This window comes from Muntiacus reevesi, chromosome 16 (assembly GCF_963930625.1).
Source record: "Muntiacus reevesi chromosome 16, mMunRee1.1, whole genome shotgun sequence".
Lineage (NCBI taxonomy): Eukaryota > Metazoa > Chordata > Mammalia > Artiodactyla > Cervidae > Muntiacus > Muntiacus reevesi.
This window is the reverse complement of record NC_089264.1, coordinates 60,453,196-60,471,334: the sequence shown is the minus strand read 5'-3', so window position 1 is coordinate 60,471,334 and position 18,139 is coordinate 60,453,196. Positions and strand designations below refer to the sequence as shown.

The window sequence follows — 18,139 nt, the reverse complement described above, 5'->3', positions numbered from 1 at the left end:
AGGGAATAAGTTGATTTGGAGATGATTTGGAAATAGATATAAATTGAGAAGGGAGGAAGAGCAAACAGTATAAGATATAGTTTGAAACCTCAAGAAGTGATCCAAGGGAGACACATATTAAGAAGAACACAGATCTGCTGATCAGATGGTAAAATGAGGCCAGCGTGTATAAACTACAGGTGGAAAAAAAAGAGAAGTGCAGAAAAGGGGCATATTCAGAAAAGTCAGAGGGTAAGAGAAGCAAGGAGAAGATGAGATTAAACTATCTGAGGAAGAAAAGAGGATGAAGAAGGAATTAATAAACAATTGTCTATGTACATGAGAATCCAATGATAAATGAATTAACTTGGGCCTACTGGTATTGGCTAGATGATACTGGGTTCTCTCAGATAAAATTCAGAGGAATGCTGGAAGTAAGAAAAGAATAAGAGCTGGAGCATAGGTCTCTCCTCCAACCTCAAAAGTGGCCCCAGACCCAACTCCTTGGCGCAGAGCCCTGAATACAGGTTCTGCAGGAACAGCCAGGAAACCACGTGCCGATTTCAGGCTGATGGAGATTAAGTGGGAACGCAGGTTATTTTTATGAGTTACTATTTTGAGAAAATTGACTTAGAAGAGAATGAGAAAAGAAGATGGTGGTGGAGAGGGAAGAGAGTGTGAGAGAAATATGGGCAAGAGAGAGAACGTGAAAAAAATGCCAAGGGAAGGTCATTTAGTATAACTATGCTTTATCTCTTACATGTAGAATGAGTAGATTTTCTTACCATTTGAAAGACATAATTAACACCTACAGTATAACCCATAGACAGTACTTAAAGTAGATTGAAAATATACTGATCCAAACCCTAATAATCCCATTTCTGAGTCAGACTACTTGATGCCTTTCAATGGTTCTATCATATGTTATATTCATCTCCTTTGATGGACACCCGTGTTAGCCTCTCAGCTGCCATAACAAAGTATCAGAGACTGGATGGCTCTAACGATAGACATTAGACATTTATGTCTCAAGTTCTGAAAGGCAGAAGATGTCAAAGCAAGGTGTCAGCAACTTTGCTTTTCTCTAAGCCTCCCTCCTCGGCTTGCACATGTCCACCTTTTTGCTGAATCGCACGGGCTTTCTGCAGTGCACCCGCTTCCCTTGCGCTCTGTGTATCCAGATTTTCATGCACATTTTATCCAAATAGCCAAACTTTCCCTTGTTAAAAGAACGGCAGTCAGATTGGATTCAGGTCCACCCTAACAACCTCATTTTAATCATCTCTTTAAAAGCCCTGTCTCCCAAACAGTCACATTCTAAGGTACTGGGGGTTAGGCCTTCAGCATATAAATTCTGGGAGGACCCCATTGAGTGCATAATACCGTGCAAAGATTATTTTCTAATGCTTTGAGGATTTTTCTCCCCACCTTCATTTATTCATTATTACGACCAAGTGTCCCTTTATTCTGGTCTTCGCCATTTTAGACTTGAATGTTGTCGCTTAGTCACTGTCATGTCTGACTCTTTCGTGGCCCCATGGACTGTAGCCCGCCAGGCTCCTCTGTCCGTGGGATTTCCCAGGCAAGAATACTGGAGTGGGTTGCTATGTCTTACTCGATGGGGATATTCCTGACTCAGGGATGGAACCTGCACCTCCTGCATTGGCAGGTGATTCTTTACCACTGAGCCAGTGGGAAGCCCTTTATTATACCTGAATAAACCATCATTATATACCTAACAATTATCTGTGTCTACTTTGTCCTATATATTATAGTCATGATCGGTTTTTCTCTTACTCAACATGATGTTCACGTGACTGTCATTAACTTTCACAGCTGCCTATATTGATCACCATAGTGACAGGATTCAGGCCATACAGTAATGGACATCTTTGTTGCCTTAATGCAAATGAATATGAACTGGCTGTGGATAAGTTGAATTTGATAGCCTGAAAATTGGAGCCAGCTCTCAGGGTAAAGGGTTAGAGCAAATATTTGTCTGCGATTAGCTAAACCTCTGAGGAACTGGAAAGTCTGGAAGTAAAGAGAGAAGGAAAAAGATAAAATATCAGACCCTGAGGAGTATATACATTTAAGGACCTGAAAAATGAAGCTGAGATAGCAAATTAAACTGATAAGTTGGCAAGAAAATGAAGATGAAGCAAGGGAAGGTAAAATTTGAAAGTGTTTTAGTTTTCCTTCTAACTCCAAACAAATTTGTATACAACCACTTGGTTTTCGTAAAGATAAAGATGTTTATATAGCTGTGTGTATTAATTTAACACTGTGCAAATATAAGATTTTATAAAGTAATGCCTTAATAAGATGTTAATTTTCTCTTTAAAAGAATCTTAAAATATCCAGTCTCTACTGATGCTTAGGTAAACCCATTTGGGGATGTGGAAGTCTAAACTTCCCTGCATTATATATTTTTTATTTGTGCCTTTTGTCTTCAATTTGAATTAATTCATTAAAGAAGAAATGTGGTTATTAAAAAGAAGTAGAATTTAATACTGAATTCGTATTCCAGAAATACTTTGACAAGAATAGCTATCAAGAGACTTCTGTGATGATATTCCTGCATAAAAGTTTCATAGTATTAAATATTTAGTTTCCAGTGGGGCAAATCACACACTTGTAACCTTGGACAGTGATAGTTTTTTTAAAGCTAATTAAGTGAAATTGCTATTAAAATTGGTGATACTAAAGCACATATAAGAAAAAAACTAGGATATTTAATAGTGTTTATTAAAACAGAAGATGTCATAGTAGGAACAAAGGAACAGTTTACAGAGAAAACTATTTTAACTAAACAATGCAGGAACATTAGAATTCAATTATTATAAAATGAATAGAACTGCTTTGACTGTGACTGTAATAAAACAAGTAGACTCGAATAGAATTGAGCAAGCAAGTCTTTTTTTCCTCTCTTGACTACGTATACAACTTAAGGTACTGATAGGGAACAAAGCTAATATGTAGGCTTAATAATTTTACTTTTTCAAATGAAATAAAATATGGTTTGGTACAAAATGTTTGTTTTTTTTTTCAAACTTGGCTGCATAAAATAGTATCTGTAGATTATTGATAAGACCTAAAAACAGTAAAAAGCCTCTTGATGAAAGTGAAAGAGGAGAGTGAGAAAGTTGGCTTAAAGCTCAACATTCAGAAAATTAAGATCATAGCTTCTGGTCCCATCGCTTCATGGGAAATAGATGGGGAAACAGTGGAAATAGTGTCAGACTTTATTTTTGGGGGCTCCAAAATCACAGCAGATGGTGATTGCAGCCATGAAATTAAAAGACGCTTACTCCTTGGAAGAAAAGTAATGACCAACCTAGATAGCATATTAAAAAGCAGAGACATTACTTTGCCAACAAAGGTCCGTCTGGTCAAGGCTATGGTTTTTCCAGTGGTCATGTATGATGTGAGAGTTGGACTGTGAAGCAAGCTGAGAGCCGAAGAATTGATGCTTTTGCACTGTGGTGTTGGAGAAGACTCTTGAGAGTCCCTTGGACTGCAAGGAGATCCAGCCAGTCCATCCTCAAGGAGATCAGTCCTGGGTGTTCATTGGAAGGACTGATGCTGAAGCTGAAACTCCAACACTTTGGCCACCTCATGCGAAGAGTTGACTCATTGGAAAAGACCCTGATGCTGGGAGGGATTGGGGGCAGGAGGAGAAGGGGATGATAGAGGATGAGAAGGTTGGATGGCATGACTGACTCAATGGGCATGAGTTTGGTAAACTCCAGAAGTTGGTGATGGACAGGGAAACCTGGCGTGCTGTGGTTCATGGGGTCACAGAGAGTTGGACATGACTGAGCCACTGAACTGAACTGAACTGAACTGAAAACAGTATCATTCTACAATCATATATATCTTTCTTTTCTTTTCTTTTAAATTCAAGGTTAGGTTAATGGCTTCAATCCTGGTGTCACTGTTAAACATTAGATATTCAATAACTGCATGTTGAAAGAATGAATAAATTAGTCAATAAATAGATTATCCCATAATTTCTATTTTGACAATGAGTGTAAAGTGAGTAACAGATGCAACTAATTGGAATTGAAAAAAAAAGATAGGAAAGAGGCCATTCAACTATGCATGTTCTAATTAAAGCTATCTAAATGTAAACAGAAGAAAAATACAATTAAAACTTAAGCCACAAAATTTTAATAGAGGTTATTAGACTGAAATTAAAGTATGTCATCCTCTTAATTTTTCAGGTTTTGAGGAGATTATGTGTTTTCACTCTTTTCAGTAAATATCTCAGGATAATTAAACAATTGCTATCTTCTGTGCTACCAGTTATCTTCTGGTAGCACATATAATAGTCAAGGGTTATGGGAATTCCCTGAATAAAGTAAAACTCGGTGAAAGCTCCAGTGAATCCAAGATGATATCATGAGTACCTAACACAAGGGGAGCAAGTACAGAACAGTAATCATTGACAATTATAACTATAGTTTGGGCATGGGTTTACTTATAGGAAGTAGTACACCCTTATATAGCCCAATATTAAGAGATTATCAGTATGGGTTCTCTTAAAATATCAGACTAGAGAGAAAAACAGTGATAAAAAAACTTCTCAAGAACAAGATCCCAAATCATGTCTATAGAATTTAACTTTATATCATTGTAAATGCCAGGGTCATAGGTCACTTGATCTGAGAATATGGTTCCCAAGCTGGATAGATTCATCAGGCTTGAAATTTTTATTGGTTTTGGTCCTGGAGACAGGGCTGAAGAATGGAGACGCCAGTTATAAAGAGGGCAGATTAGAAGGAAGCCAGGACACCAGCTCGGCTAGACTTCAGAGTCACTACCTCCTGGGGTGACATTCAGCTCAGCTCCGTTCAGTTGCTCAGTCGTGTCCGACTCTGCGACCCCATCATCGCAACACGCCAGGCCTCCCTGCCCATCACCAGCTCCCGGAGTCCACCCTAACCCATGTCCATCCAGTCGGTGATGCCATCCAGCCATCTCATCCTCTGTCGGCCCCTTCTCCTCCCGCATTCAATCTTTCCCAGCATCAGGGTCTGAGCAGTACACAAATAGGATTTATCAAATTTAGCAAAAGACAAGTTGTTTTCTTTCTGGGCAATATAGACATACTTAACAATAATGCCCCCTTTCAGGCTCTTTTTAACGGAAAACGAGAGTTCAAGCTGTTCCCTACAAAAGTATAAATAATCTTGAAGTATAGTCAACCCACAAAAGTTATAAGTATTAATTATTACTGCATCAAAATAAAAGAAGGGGGATAAGAGATCTTTTCAGTAAACAAGTTTCGTTCCACCATTTAAGCAGAAGGGGCAAGCATGGAATGTCTGCATAGAAGGCGCCTGCGTGCCTGCTAAGTCACTGCAGGCGTGTCCGGCTCTTTGCGACCCCAGGGACTGCGGCCCGCCGGGCCGCCCGTGCCTGGGATTCTGCAGGCGAGAGTGCTGGGGTGGCGTGACAGGCCCTGCTCCAGAGGATCTTTCCAACCCAGAGAGAACCGCTCCTGCGGCTTCCTGCGTGGTAGGCAGGTTCCTCCCCGCTGAGCCACCATATAGAGAGCGCTGGTTTAGTCACCAAGTCCAGTCCAGCTCTTCGTGACCCCGCAGACGGCGGCCCGCCGGGCCCCTCCGTCCACAGGATTCTCCAGCAGTGACCGGAGAGGCCGCCGCTTCCTCCTCCACCCAGGTTCAGAAGCTCCCGCGTTTCTCTGCCTGTCTCTTTCCGCCCCTCCCTCTCTCAGGGTTTCTTTCTCTCTCCTCTCCTTTCCTTCCCACTCCTCTCCTTCCTTCCTTCTCTCTCTCTTTTTTTTTTTTTTGTTACTGACGCTTCCAGATTTAAGGAAATAAAGATTTAAGCATGACTTCTGTATATGAAACTAACCCTGTGTTTTCCTTTTACTGTACTAACAGGAAGTAGTCACTCCTTGCCAGCCGTATTACTCTTAGGAATTAATGAAACAGCAACACATTAAGTCTGTTTGTTTCATTCGTGCGATGTTTTAAAGCTTGCTACCCTAGTTTTTATTTCTTTTTTTGCATATTACATTAAGATTTATTTTTTTTCATTATATCCTTTAAACTCAATTTCTTTTCACTGGCTCTATTTTAGGTACCTTTTGACTCAACACTAACAGAAATAAAATTAGAAATGATAAATAAATGAGTGTTATTTTCATCTCTGTGTTGCTTTGATCCAGAATGCCTGTTTGCTCCAAGAATAGGAAGTTAGAGTTCTTATAATAAAGAAATTACATTGACCTCTAAACCTCCAAAAATTATTAAAATAATTTATACTGTTTCTTAATATTAAGAAACACTTTTAAATTTGTATTCTGTAATCTTATTTGTCTTTTATCCATGTAATACTTCTATTGTGACACTTAAGACATTGATTACTAAGTTAGAAAGTATATGGCCTTCTTTGGAGAAGTATAAAACCTAGTGGGGAGGATGGCTTAAAATATTAAATTAGATCAATACAGAGGAGGAAGGGTCAGGAAGAATTCTGTTATGAATCCATACATATTTTAACTTGCAAATGGTGACCGTATGCTATATTTTCTAAAATATTTTCAGATAATATCATGGATTATCATTATACAGTGGTCACCACTACTAGCTACTATTTTAACATTTTGATAACTTTGTATACATGGTTTGGCCAAATGCTATACTATCATGCATATTTTTACTATAACATGGTATCTTTCCAAGTATTTTATCATGGCTATTATTACACTTAGTTCCTGTTTAAAATATCATTAAATATTGCCTCATATATTAAAATATATTTAATAATTCATTATCTAATACCATGGTCAGTCTTTGGAGGTGTCTAATGTTGAATTCTTTTTTAGTGAAATGCCTCCCAGGTTAGTTATAATTTTGAGTCCTTTATGGACTAGTAGATAGAGAATGTTCTATAATGGACTAGTACTGCTTGGCAGTTCTGGCCTCAGGTTAGGATTAGGGGGACAGTTCCATCAAAATGTGATTAAAATCTGGTTTTTAGATTTGCTTCCTATGTAGTTAATTTAAGGCCCTATTTCATTTTACAAATGTTATAGCTAATACAGCTATACCTTATAAGTCTACAGTTTTCACCTCTTTATTTAAATTGAGTTATATGGTATCTACCAAAATTTTTCAATGATGAATTCAAAGTTATTAGGCAACCATTTGATTATTTCAGTTCTTAATATGAAATTTATTTACATGAGGAGAGTGACAAGTGGTAGTATGTTGCTAATAATATTTTTTTAAAAACAGAAAAACAATGAATAGGAAAAAGCAGTTTAGCACATAAGGTGATGATGTATCATGGACTAAAGATCACTTCAAAGGATAATATATCACCATTTTAGAAGATTCAGTTCAGTTCAGTTCAGTCACTCAGTAATGTCTCTTTGCAACCCTTTGGACTGCAGCACACCAGGCTTCCCTGTCCATCACCACCTCCTGGAGCTTGCTAAAACTCATGCCCATCGAGCCGGCGATGCCATCCAACCTTCTCACCCTCTGTTGCCTCTCCTCCTGCCTTCAGTCTTTCCCAGCATCAGAGTGTTTTCCAGTGAGTCAGTTCTTCACATCAGGTGGCAAACGTATTGGAGCCTCAGCTGCAGCATCAGTCCTTCCAGTGAATATTCAGGACTGATTTCCTTTAGGATGAACTGGTTGGATCTCCTTGCAGTCCAAGGGACTCTCCAGAGTCTCCTCCAACACCACAGCTCAAAAGCATCAGTGCTTCGATGCTCAGCTTTCTTTGTGGTCCAACTCTCACAACCACAGATGACTACTGGAAAGACCATAAATTTGACTATATGGACCTTATTCAGCAAAGTAACGTCTCTGCTGTAATGTCTCTGCCATAATGGTGTGGACCTAACAGAAGCAGAAGATATTAAGAAGAGGTGGCAAGAATACACAGAAGAACTGTACAAAAATGATCTCCACAACCCAGATAATCATGATGGTGTGATCACTCACCTAGGGTCAGACATTCTGGAGTGGGAAGTCAAGTGGCCTTAGAAAGCATCACTAGGAACAAAGCTAATGGAGGTGATGGAATTCCAGTTGAGCTATTTCAAATCCTAAAAGATGATGCTGTGAAAGTGCTGCACTCAATATGCCAGCAAGTTTGGAAAACTCAGAAGTGGCCACAGGACTGGAAAAGGTCAATTTTCATTCCAATCCCACAGAAAGGCAATGCCAAAGAATGCTCAAACTACTGCACAATTGCACTCATTTTACATGCTAGTGAAGTAATGCACAAAATTATCCAAGTCAGACTTCAGCAATATGTGAACTGTGAACTTCCAGATGTTCAAGCTACATTTAGAAAAGGCAGAGAAACCAGAGATCCAGTTGCCAACATCCGCTGGATCATCTAAAAAGCAAGAGAGTTCCAGAAAAAACATCTATTTCTGCTTTATTGACTATGCCAAAGCCTTTGACTGTGTGGATCACAATAAACTGTGGAAAATTTTGAAAGAGATGGGAATACCACATCACTTGACTTTCCTCCTGAGAAATTCATATGCAAGTCAGGAAGCAGCAGTTAGAACTGGGCATGGACTAACAGACTGGTTCCCAATAGGAAAAGGAGTACATCAAGGCTGTATACTGTCACCCTGCTTATTTAACTTACATGCAGAGTATATCATGAGAAATGCTGGGCTGGATGAAGCACAAGCTGGAATCAAGATTGCCAGGAGAAATATCAATAACCTCAGATATGCAGATGACACCACCCTTAGGGTAGGAATTGAAGAAGAACTAAAGAGCCTCTTGATGAAAGTGAAAGAGGAGAGTGAAAAAGTTGGCTTAAAGCTCAACATTCAGAAAACAAATGTCATGGCATCCAGTCCCATCACTTCATGGGAAATAGATGGAGAAACAGTGGAACAGTGGCAAAGTTTATTTTTTGGGCTCCAAAATCACTGCAGATGGTAACTGTAGCCATGAAATTAAAAGACGCTTCCTCCTTGGAAGGAAAGTTATGACCAACCTAGTCAGCATATTAAAAAGCAGAGACATTACTTTGTCAACAAAGGTCCATCTATTCAAAGCTATGGTTTTCCCAGTGGTCATGTATTGATGTGAGAGTTGGACTATAAAGAAAGCTGAGCGCTGAAGAATCGATGCTTTTGAACTGTGGTGTTGGAGAAGACTCTTGAGAGTCCCTTGGACAGCAAGGAGATCCAACCAGTCCATACTAAAGGAAATCAGTCCTGAATATCCATTGGAAGGACTGATGTTGAAACTGAAACTCCAATACTTTGGCCACCTGATGCAAAGAGCTGACTCATTGGAAAAGACCCTGATGCTCGGAAAGATTGAAGGCAGGAGGAGAAGGGGACGACAGAGGATGAGATGGTTGGATGGCATCACTGACTCAATGGACATGAGTTTGAGTAAACTCTGGGAGTTGGTGATGGACAGGGAGCCCTGGGGTGCTGCAGTCCATGGGGTTTCAAAGAGTCAGACAGGAATTAGTGACTGAACTGAACTGACCGGACCCACTCCCATAATACACATTCTAAGATATCAGGATTAGTCAGGTTTTCAGGATGGAGAAACCTCCCTGAAGCAGGATACATTGCTGTTATATAATCCCCAGTGCAGAGTTCAAACTGAGTTGTTTGTTGTGTAATCATCAGTTTTGGATTTAAAGAGAAAAAAAAGCATTTTATGTGACTAACACTAAGGAATGTAGAGAGAAAAGAAAAAAAAGTATCTCCTCCTCTGGGACCCAGGACCTCTTATCAACCTGCCTAGGACTTGGCTCTCTCATTACGTTTAGATCAGAAGTGTTTTATGAGGACAGGTCACTGGATGCTACCATGTCCATAGGGCCTTTATTCTTATTTATGTTTAGAATAGATCACGGAACCTTCGAGCTAGGAAAGATAAGAATGATAATTTCATGTAGTGCCCTCATTTTCCCACTGAGAAAGAGTAAAGGCCTTGATCCGCTTCCTCCTCTGGGAACTCACAGAACTGGGAATCTGACATGACTTCCTATCTCCATTCAACCAGTGTTCTTTAGATTACATCATAACTTCTCACGATAACACACATTTGATGTATTTGTTGTAGTTTATATTAAAAGTATTTAAAATTATGTGTACAGTTAAAGACAATGTCCTATTACTTAATTGTGTTACATATATATATATACACATACACACATATATTTCAGTTCAAAGGCTTTTTAATAATGTATGAAAGCCTTAGGTTTCAGATTGGCAATGGATTTTAACTCACATCAATTTAATTAAAATCTGAAGTAGATACATCTTGTTAAGTGTCTCCACTTTTTAACATTTTGCTATAATGCAAATCATGACAAATCTCTCTAGGAGAAGCTGTGCAAGTCCTGCAATAAATAGGCTTCGGTTTTATCTGCATAGAGAACTCCATTTTGTGATATGTACAGATTTGATCTAACCTACCAAAGTAAACACTGGAAGCTGGCACTTCCAATAATACTGTGAAGAGTGCAATCCTAGAAGCATACAGATATGTCGGAAATTCTCTCATTCTATGCTTGTCTTAGTATTTGAACTTGGATAGCATAATTAACTTTTGTTTTAGAGATAAAAATCTCTAATGTTAGTCTACAACTGTTTAAAAGTCAATTCAGGTTAAATACTAAATTTCTGTCACAAAGTCTTTATTAATTTCTCCTAGCTGAAAATAATCTCTATTGTTTTTGTTTCTCTTTAATTCTGTCTCTCCTAAGCAGTATTAATTTCCAATTTTATTATGTAATATATGTAACAGCAACAGTTCATCTTTGTAAACTGAGAACGATGCAGAAGTAACTTGAACACTGAAAAATATTTGTTAAAAAGTTACTTGATGGATGTACATGGCATTATGTATTTTTGGCAATCTAAATTTTCAGACATAAAAATAGCACCCAGTTGGTAGCTGAATGCAGGATTTGTGTCATCATATCCCTCAATGTACTGATGACTGACTTCAATGATTTAAGTATCTGACAAAACCTTTTTTTTTCTTTTCCATTTGAAAAAAGGAATGCCAAGTCTTTTTCTTATCTTGTGACAGTATCAAGAAGCTGATGCCTTTATAATAATTGAGTAAAGCGGGGAGGAATCCTATGAACTTGCACCACTAAAGCTGTTTGTGCTGGTGATTAGCTACACTTATACCTTTTCTCTATACGTTTATAGCCTTAGTATCTGATTCACTGCTAACCACTGATCTATCTTACTGTTTTGGCCATGTGAATCGATAGCTTAGGGAGAGATCAATACCAGGTTCATAAGATCACATGAGAATCCACCCAATTTCATGATGTAATTATGCACCTAAGTTAATTATTTAGACCTGCATTTTGTGTGATGTTAATTTCATTACTGAAAAAAGATACTGAGTTAACCTGTGCATTTAAGTTTTAGATACAGCAGGTAATTGCAAGCTGACATGAAGCAGGAAAAGGGCATGACACTCACTTTCATCAATTACGGTTTGATTGATTGAATTAGAAGTCAAGATGGCTCAGTTCTTCACCTTCACCCACTAATGCTATTTTCTGGGCTAACTGCAAGGAGACAAAGTTCCACAATGTACAAATGATCTCAAATGCTACATGCACTGCTTCTCATCTTGAAATGTTTATCCTAGAAGCTATTCTACTTGTTGTTCTGAGTGACTGGAAGTTTCTTTTCATGTTTCTTTTGCTTATTTATTATGTAGATAATTATAACCTGTAAATAGGAACATGAAGTACAAGAACACGGTTTGATCATTTTCTTGAAACTACACTAATACAAATGAGCAAATAAAATGGGTTATTTCAATTATGCATAAAATGGCACAGGCTTGAATAACTTCTTCTTTCAATGAAGCATTTATTAAGGGTTAGTAATTTAAAAGAGCTTGGAAGTATTAACCTCTGCAAAAAGTTTAGGGAGGATGGATTATCAAGACACATGCTCTGTATCTTTCTCTTCTTGAGCCTAGATTGAGGGAATTGTGAGCAGAAAAAAATCTTCCCATTTTCCCAAAAATCTCTGCTTGGGGGAATTTGACGCTTTGGATGTCATAACTCATCCAGCAGTGATTAGCACAGTTATAAACAGCTCTGCTAAAGAAGGACCTGCCAGCTGAGAAGCAGGATCCGCAACTGTTTGCCGGGCTGTTTCCCAGCCCTGTACAAGCTAGTTCTCAAGTGTCATTTTCAATGCCCTGTTCATAGGAATGCTGCAGCCAATGTACCTACTCAGTAGCTTAAGGTTTCCACTACCGACCAATGTTGTCTCTTTGCTAATCCATAATCCTGGTGGGGTATGTTAGCCTCTTACTTTATCTTAAGCAGTTTCTGCTGTTCAGTTCTCTCTACCATTTAAACATTTTTCTTTCATTAGTCAAACTCTCAGTATACTCTTATTTGTTATATTAAATATTTCTTTCTGGGTAAGTTTGGACAAGAGCTAGCATTACATCAAGAGTGAGCAAACAAGCTCTCCCACCTCAAATGACTCATATAAAACTTCACACTTTGCGGTTTACTCTTTTCCTAACCTTCTAATGTCAGAGTTTCACACATACGTACACGTACTCACTTTCCTTTCTCAGTAGCATTGGTTCTGCATTCTTGTTCACTACTTCTATCAAATTATTTTTTACTTTTATAATGTGGCAGGCATGACTGTCAGGATACAGAGGTAGGTTATACCTAAGCACCTACTTCTAAGAATTCTCTCATAACCACGCAATTTCCTATTTATAGTCTTTCTGATTATGAACAGAGGCTTTTCTCCAATTATGGTGCCCATCAGGCCTCACTATGATCACCATTATATGGGGTTGCTATGTGTGTGGATTTGGGATTCAACTTACTCCCTGGTGGCTCAGATGGTAAAGTTGTTAGCTTGCAGTGCTGGAGACCCAGGTTCGATCCCTGGGTCGGGAAGATCCCCTGGAGAAGGAAATGGCAACCCACTCCAGTACTCTTGCCTGGAAAATTCCATGGGTGGAGGAACCTCGTTCAATGGAATTGCAAAGAGTTGGACACGACTGAGCGATTTACTTTACAATGCCTCAGTTTTCATACCATCTACTCTATGATGTAGGGAGAATTATTTTGTATCTCTATTCATAAGCATTCCTTAAAATAAATATTATAGTAGTGCTTATTTCATAGGGCTGTAGTAAGGATTCAATGACATGATGCTTGCAAGTGAAAGTCGCTCAGTCATGTCTGACTGTTTGCAACCCCATGGACTATATAGTTTCCTGTCCAAAATACTGGAGTGGGTAGCCTTTCCCTTCTCCAGGGGATCTTCCCAACCCAGGGATCAGAATCCATGTCTCCCCCATTGCTGGTGGATTCTTTACCAGCTGAGCCACAAGGGAAGCCCAAGAATACTGGAGTGGGTAGCCTATCCCTTCTCCAGCAGATCTTCCTGACCCAGGAATTGAACCAGGGTCTCCTGCATTGCAGGCAGATTCTTTACCAACTGGGTGATCAGGGAAGCCCTGATACATGCAAAACTCTATTTCTCTCTCTCAATTTTTGATACTTGCAAAACTCAACACAATACTTAGCATATTATAAATGTTTAATGGAGTTTCTGTGTGTGTGTGTGTGTGTGTGTGTGTGTGTGTGTGTGTGTGTGTGAAAGAGAGAGAGAGAGGGAGAGAAAGAGAGAGTGTGGTTGCTTTAAAACATTTGAATCTAAATGAACGAAATTTGTTTTCTGGACAAAGGATAATCTGATGGCTGTTGGATAATTTGGTGAGTGCTTGAATTTTGATATTTTAGTTTGTACCTTTTTGTGTGACTTAATCACTCATAAATATCACAAAATTTAATACAGTTGTTAACATGAAAGTGATTGACCTTTATATTAATAACCATATTATAAAATGTTGAATACAATTTACAAAAAGTATGTGAAGCGACACTGGACAGCAGTTATTGCTAGAAACCTTGGATTTTGTTTTGAGACGCATGTAAACAATGAAAAAGAAAGGCTGAGATAATGGCATATACTTTTCTATGAGATGACTGGGTTCAAGTGCTATTTACTTACAGAAATTTTAAAATATAAAAATCCAAACCTTTGAAGAGAATGTCTAAAATAGAAGCTTTACTATCGTGAGTCATTACTCTCTTCTTCTCTCTTAGGAATACACAATAGATATAATTTTTGCCCAAACCTGGTTTGATAGCCGTCTAAAATTCAACAGTACCATGAAAGTGCTCATGCTTAACAGTAACATGGTTGGGAAAATTTGGATTCCTGACACCTTCTTCAGAAACTCAAGAAAATCTGATGCTCATTGGATAACAACTCCTAATCGTCTTCTTAGAATATGGAATGATGGCCGGGTTCTATATACTCTAAGGTATTACTGTTTAAAACAAAAAAAAGAACTTGTAGTTGCCCTAATTTAGTTTCCATATTAATATTTGAAACTCATAAATTTCCCTTTTTCAAAGTTGAAAAGAAGTATGAAGCTTCTTTTATACACTAAAATTAAAAAAAAATAAAAAATAAAAAAAATAAAATTTAAAAAGGTGAAATTTTGTGGAAACACTTGTTTAAGTTTGGTGTTACCAGTATGTGAATAGGACTGGAAGCAAAGAGGAAAAACTTCTTGATTTCCCTGTTTTGAAGCAGAAAAGACTGTGGCATAAACACTGTATTTTTAAACCTATAAGGCAAACGATTGACAAAGATTTTCTTTAGGAATCCACCCTACTATAACACTTTAAAATACTCTGATTTTCAGTGGTGTACTAAAACATCCCTAACAGAGGATTTAATGAGGGTTGATAGGTAAGAGTCAGGTTTATTTAATTCATTGTCTTGAACATATTGGCTCATCATAAATCATCCCCTTAATGGAAAGGTGTTTATGATCCAAAGAAAAAAAATTACCATACTTAACTGGATACACTCTGTTAATCTGTCTGTGTATGTGTGCCTGTGTGTTTGTTGAGATTCTGAAGTATAAAATTTTAATCACAAACACAGAAACCACACTTGGGCTAATTGAGGCAAGTTAGGTGGCTGGAGAGAAAAATGTCAGAATTTTATTAATCATTTATGAGTGTTATAATATTACTATTTAAGATTTTGAGACTTCAGAATTATTATTATTTTATATTGTATCACAGTCCATTATTGTAGGGCAAAATTATGTTTTTAAATTAAAGAAAATATTTTTAATGCCTGAAATTATTTCTTATTATTTAATATCTATTTTTCCATCTAAATAGACTGACAATTAATGCAGAGTGTTACCTTCAGCTTCATAACTTTCCTATGGATGAACATTCATGTCCATTGGAATTTTCAAGTTGTAAGTAATAAAATGCTTGATATTTTCATAGAACTTTATAGCCTATGATCCTTTTTATTTAAAAATGTAAAATGATGTGAGATAAACCATGATTTATACAATTATCAGAAGTTTAAATTATGTTTAACTGTCTTAGATAAATTTATAAATAACATTTATTTCTTACTTTAAAAAGTGATAATAAATGCATATTGAATGTATATATATCTTATTATTTACAAATATTCATTCTATCCGTATCCTTTTCCTGTTTTGATTAACTAAAGGACTACTGAAGACAGATTTGTATTCAAATATTCTTACGTTGCCATGAATAAAAAGTTGATTGAAATTTTATTCATCTTCCAGGAGGTCAGATTTAAGTTTATTACATTGTATTTTAAAATATATTTAATTGATCTGGTGAAGAATTTTACCACATAAATAGCAAATATTTAAGAAGACATTAATGATTTGGAAAAGTCAAGGAAGAAATAATAAGTTTATTTCATTCAAAAGAATGAATGAAACAAAGAGAAATTACTAGAGAGAAATAATCTAGGTATACAAACTGAATATTTGTTGCAAGGAAATAGCTATAATCTTTCTATACCAATATCAGTTTTATTTTATATTTATTAACATTTATTCTCACATGCGTTTTTATAAAAATATTTTTCTACATAATATATAATTGAGCAAGTCTTTAAAACACGTAAAATGCCTTTAAAAATGATATTGCCTATGTCTATGAATGATATAATTCTATTTTCCTATTTTAAAATTGATTTTTTAAGATATTTTCTAGAATTTATTTACAGTAGATTATAAGTATTCATAAGTCTTTATCCTGCTTCTTCACTTTAAACATTCCCATGTATCTCTTGTTGCCCTTTGTTAAGAATTTTTTGACTTTTAAAATTTTCATCTCACTAAAATGTCCTTTTTAATTCATAATCTCATGTCTCACTACTTTGATTTTCTAGCATTGACCTCTGAATGAATAAAACAGTCAATTAACAACAAAGACCTGATTAATAGGAACATTCAAGGAGTAGCTGATGCACAAATATTTGAAGATATACTGTATTCTCCTCTAGATATCATGCCTAAATTCTTGGTGTGGCATCTCTTTAGCTTTGATTGTCTTTACTGGGAATATTCTATCCTTGTTAGTGCAATTGGGTGTCACTAACATCAACATAATAATTATAACCATCTTTTTTTCACGCACTCTATATGAGTCCAATAGAGAATTAAGCCTTCTCCATCTAATATTTCACAACAAATATAATTAAAAGCTGTCACTATAGTTCCCATTTTAAGACTCAAAATCATGAAATTTAGAGTGGTTAAGTAACTAGCTCACTGTCTTATTTGACTAAGGTCTAAATCAGCATACCTGAGTGAATTAACTCCTTGAGAGGATTTAATCACAAGCCCGCCCAACATGGATTTTCCCAAATTTCCTTAACTGGGTCCAAATTACCTTTATGTATTTCTAGGATGTGTAACAAAAATAAAAGCACGTGTTTTTTTAAAAGAATGCACTTACATTCTAGACAGCCATAGAGAAGGTAGATGTTTTCAACAGAAATAACTAACAAAGGTCTAGTATCCAGAATATATATAAGAATTCAGATCAAGAAAAGATGGGGGCGGGGGGCGGAAACAGTAAAATAATGGGCAATTGAATAAGCAATGATCCAAAAAAGAAACTCAAAAATCTAATAACCACGTGAAATTTGTTTTAGATTTTATTCGTATTCAGAAAAAAAAATACACTCTACAGTGAAAATAAAGAAGCGTATCCACACAAACTTTAATGAGAACATGGATCAACATGCATTTTCAAACTCTGGCTGGTGAAAGATGAGATTAATATATTCTTATGGAAAAGAGATTGACACTATCTCATAAAGTGGGAAGTATATGTAATCCACAACCCAGCTGTTTCATGTCTAAGTGTTTATACCAGAGAGACTTTTGCATGGATGTGTTTTGTGAGACATGTACAATAGTATTGTGAACTGCAGTGTTAGTAATAGCCAACAGGAAAGATTACAAGTGTGGACACAGTAAATGGATGAATAAATTTTGGCACGTCTTTACAACAGAACAAATTTACTACTGCTACATAAAATACCATGAATGATTGTTATAAATACTATATTAAAAGAAATAAGATGTAAAATAATGCATCCAGCATGGCAAAAATCAAGCAGAGTTCAGAAAGAACATAAACTATATTTTTCAGAACTGCCTATCAAAAATACATATAACCAAAATCATAAGGGGAGGATTATCACATAAATAGGTCAGTAGTTATACCTCTGAATGAGAGGGGAAACACTACATTGGAGTGGATGCATCATTTTGCTTAGATGCTAGCAAGATTTTATTTCTTGAATTAAATGTAATTAGCATGGACTATCATTATTTAATCATTAGGATTATTCTTTACACTATACTCACCAATTTTATGCAGTATTTTTCTATATTAACCCATAAAAATGAGAAAGAATTTCCAAACATTTGTCTTTTGATAATGTTGGTGTTGCAACAATAGCAGATTTGGATCTGCTAATGTATATATTTTTAATTTTAATTTTTACCTAGATGGATACCCTAAAAATGAAATTGAGTATAAGTGGAAAAAGCCTTCTGTCGAAGTGGCCGATCCTAAATACTGGAGATTATATCAGTTTGCATTTGTAGGATTACGGAACACCACTGAAATCTCTCACACAATCTCCGGTAAGGAACACAAATCAACGACTAATGCTAGCATCAAGTGGCATTTGCGTTTAAATCTATGGCTTGAAATCCTATACTTA

General features: G+C 36.6%; 1 protein-coding gene across 1 annotated transcript in view; it reads left to right on the top strand.

Annotated features, from left to right (window-relative positions):
- GABRG1 (gamma-aminobutyric acid type A receptor subunit gamma1) overlaps nt 1-18,139 on the top strand; it is a 76,372-nt gene that overhangs the window by 44,325 nt on the left and 13,908 nt on the right. The window contains exons 4-6 of the mRNA XM_065907352.1: nt 14,143-14,363; nt 15,241-15,323; nt 17,922-18,059. Of these exons, the coding sequence (XP_065763424.1) occupies nt 14,143-14,363; nt 15,241-15,323; nt 17,922-18,059 (442 nt within the window). The remainder of the gene's footprint in view (nt 1-14,142; nt 14,364-15,240; nt 15,324-17,921; nt 18,060-18,139) is intronic.